Genomic DNA, 3,119 nt, shown 5'->3' with positions numbered 1-3,119 from the left:
ATAAGAATATATAAAATAAATATGTAATTTTATATATATATATATATATATATATATATATATATAATGTAATATATATAAGAATCAATGCTCAAAAACTTTGTGATGAGTATGTACATTTTTTATTTCTCAAGTAAGCTTTAGGACGGAACGCATATGTATAATGCTTTCAATTCCTATATATTTACATTACTAACACATACACTTTTCTTTTTTACATTTTTAACCCTACTCGTTCATATTACATCAGAAATAACACAATTTTAACTTTTTTAAAAAATACACATTTTCAAAATGATATAGATATAAAATTTAAAATTAAGGTGTTAGAAATATAAATATTTTAGAATAAAGTAGCATGTAAATCTTCCTTAGAAAAAAAAGAAGGATGGTTGTGCAGCTTCTTTTGAAAAAGGCGAAGTGAAGCTTTTAAAGGAACGCTTCTCTCTTTCCTTAAAAAAGTGAGGAGAGCTAGAAAGCGAGGACTCCATGGCTTCCATGGCTTTTATTCCTTAACGGTGAGCTGCGTTCACCGCCAAATGGATGATGCGCCGCTTCGCCTTCTCCTCCTTTTTCTCTTTCTTTTTACCTTATCGCCGGCGGCGGGGGATCTCGCCGGCGATGGAGCCGCCCTTATGAGCTTTGGCGCAGCTGTTGGCAGATATGTGCTCCATTGGAACAACTCCATCTCGCCTTGCCTGTGGTCTGGTGTTACTTGTGCCGACAACCGCGTCGTCACCCTCCGCCTCCCTGGCTCCGGTCTCATCGGCGAAATCCCGGCCGGAACTTTAGGTAATCTTTCAAACCTCCAGACTCTCTCCCTCCGCTTCAACGCTCTCTCTGGCCCATTACCCTCCGACCTAGCTAGCTGCAAGCAGCTCCGTAACCTATACCTCCAGGAAAACCGCTTCTCCGGTGAGATCCCGGTGTTTCTCTTTTCTCTCAGTAGCCTGGTTCGGCTCAACCTAGCCAATAACAACTTCTCCGGCGTTATCCCGCCGGCGATCAACAATCTCACGCGGCTTGGGACGCTGTATCTTGAGAACAACAACCTCAGCGGCGAGATCCCGGCGCTAGACTTTCCCAATCTCGTGCAGTTCAATGTATCTTTTAATCGGCTCAACGGATCGGTGCCGTTGAAGCTACGCAGCTGGCCGGCGAACTCTTTCATGGGGATGTCACTCTGCGGTGGGCCGCTTGGGCTTTGCCCCGGCGAGATCTCGCCCGCAGCAGCTCCAACTAGAACTTTACCCTCCGGTGGTGGGAGCAAGCTCTCCGGCGGCGCTATTGCCGGTATTGTTATCGGCACCATTGCTCTGTTTCTCATTCTTCTTGTTATTTTGCTTCTGCTTTGCCGGAGGAAAGGAAAAGATGGCGCAGCTAAGTCCGTTGAAGCAAAGCCGCCGGAGGTGGAGGTGGCGCTCACCGATGTGGGAACGTTGGATTCTGTTGGAACAAACCGCGGTGCTCCGGCGACGAAGGTTGCTGCTTCTTCTCCGGCGGCATCCATCGGATCGAAGAAGCAGTTGGTGTTTTGTGGTAATGGGCCGAGGGTTTATGATCTGGAGGATCTTCTTAGGGCTTCGGCGGAGGTTTTGGGGAAGGGTACATTCGGAACTACATACAAGGCGGTGTTGGAGAGCGGAGCCATGGTGGCGGTGAAGCGGCTCAGGGATGCTAATACGCCTGAGAAGGAGTTTAGGGAGAAGATTGAAGCTATAGGCGCCATGAATCATCCTAACCTTGTTCCTCTTCAGGCGTATTACCACAGCAAGGATGAGAAGCTGTTGGTGTATGATTACATGCCAATGGGAAGTCTCTCCTCTCTCCTCCATGGTGAGTTCCTCTTCTTTCAAGTTCTATTCCATTCTTCTTGTTGCTTAATTATTGCATCACAAATTTGTATTAGGTGTCCAATAATAAGGTGTCACGTGACAACTCGGCATGAAGCATGTATGTCACCGGACCCAAATTGCCACATGACCCCATATTATTGGACATCTGATGTAAATTTGCATCACGTTGCATCAGGTGTCCTAGAATTGGTTGATATTTTTGTTGAGTTTATGAATTTGATTAAAGAAGTAAAGGTTGGAAGTTTAAAGGTTCAGCTTAAATTTAAATGAGTTTTGCACATTAGTAACGTAATTAATACTAGGGGCATTTGCATACATTCCTCCCCATTTTTATGTATTTGCATATCTAAGGCTTAAAGTTTGTTTTTTTTTTTAATTTATACCACTCAAATATTTAATTTGACATTAAAAATAGCAATATTTTAACCTAAAAAATAAGTGAAATACTTAGGCTTTCATAAATATATTTATGTAAAAATTAAAATTTAGGCATTAATTATGTAAATACATAAGAATTGAGTGGTATGCATTTAAATCTTTTTAAATATTAAAATTATTGATGTATTAAATATATAAAATATCAATAATGTAAAGATGGGAGAAAAATAAAGAGAACTAATTTATGAAATATTAAATATACATGTGAGATATCTTATCTAATTTCAAATTCAACGGTCTTTTATACTTAAACTACTAAACTCTTTAAGTCATTTGAATTTGAATGGAAGAGGCTAATTAAAAACCGGCAAAAGCAGACAAGATTAGCAATTTGATGGGCTAATGCTTCTAAAATTTCATTTTGTAAATTTAGGTTTTAAATTATATGTCAAGTTTTTAATTTTTTTAAGCCATTTGATTTAAAATAAATGGTTATAATTTTATCTTAAAATGAATCAAACTGCTCAACCAAATTTTGGATAGCTTGATTCACAGGTAAGTAGGGCTGTCAAAAAAGCTCGTTGTTCGCGAACAGTTCGTGTTCGGTTCGTCAACGAGTTCGTGTTCGATTCGTTCGATAAGTAAACGAGACAAACACGAACAAATTTTTTTCGTTCGGTTAGTTAAACGAACCAAACACGAACAGTGATGCGTTCGTTCGTGTTCGAATCGTTATTGTTTGAAATATAAAATAATATAAAATTATTATATATAAAAAATTTATTATATTTTTAAACATTAAATTTTATAAATTATAATATATAATAAAATAATAATAATAATATATTAATATACTATAGTAGTAATATACTAATATAGATATTG

At 38.5% G+C, this 3,119-nt stretch overlaps 1 protein-coding gene across 1 annotated transcript in view; it reads left to right on the top strand.

Moving 5' to 3' along the window:
• Positions 1-414: 414 nt before the first annotated feature.
• The window catches only part of LOC110028535 (probable inactive receptor kinase At1g48480), a 3,744-nt gene continuing 1,039 nt past the window's right edge, over positions 415-3,119 (top strand). The window contains exon 1 of the mRNA XM_020730433.1: positions 415-1,836. Within this exon, the coding sequence (XP_020586092.1) occupies positions 540-1,836 (1,297 nt within the window). The 5' untranslated portion in view covers positions 415-539. The remainder of the gene's footprint in view (positions 1,837-3,119) is intronic.

The sequence above is a fragment of the Phalaenopsis equestris genome, unplaced genomic scaffold (genome assembly GCF_001263595.1).
Source record: "Phalaenopsis equestris unplaced genomic scaffold, ASM126359v1 Scaffold000513, whole genome shotgun sequence".
Classification (NCBI taxonomy): Eukaryota; Viridiplantae; Streptophyta; class Magnoliopsida; order Asparagales; family Orchidaceae; genus Phalaenopsis; species Phalaenopsis equestris.
Note: the sequence above shows the minus strand (reverse complement) of the source record. Positions and strands in the feature narration are given on the sequence as shown.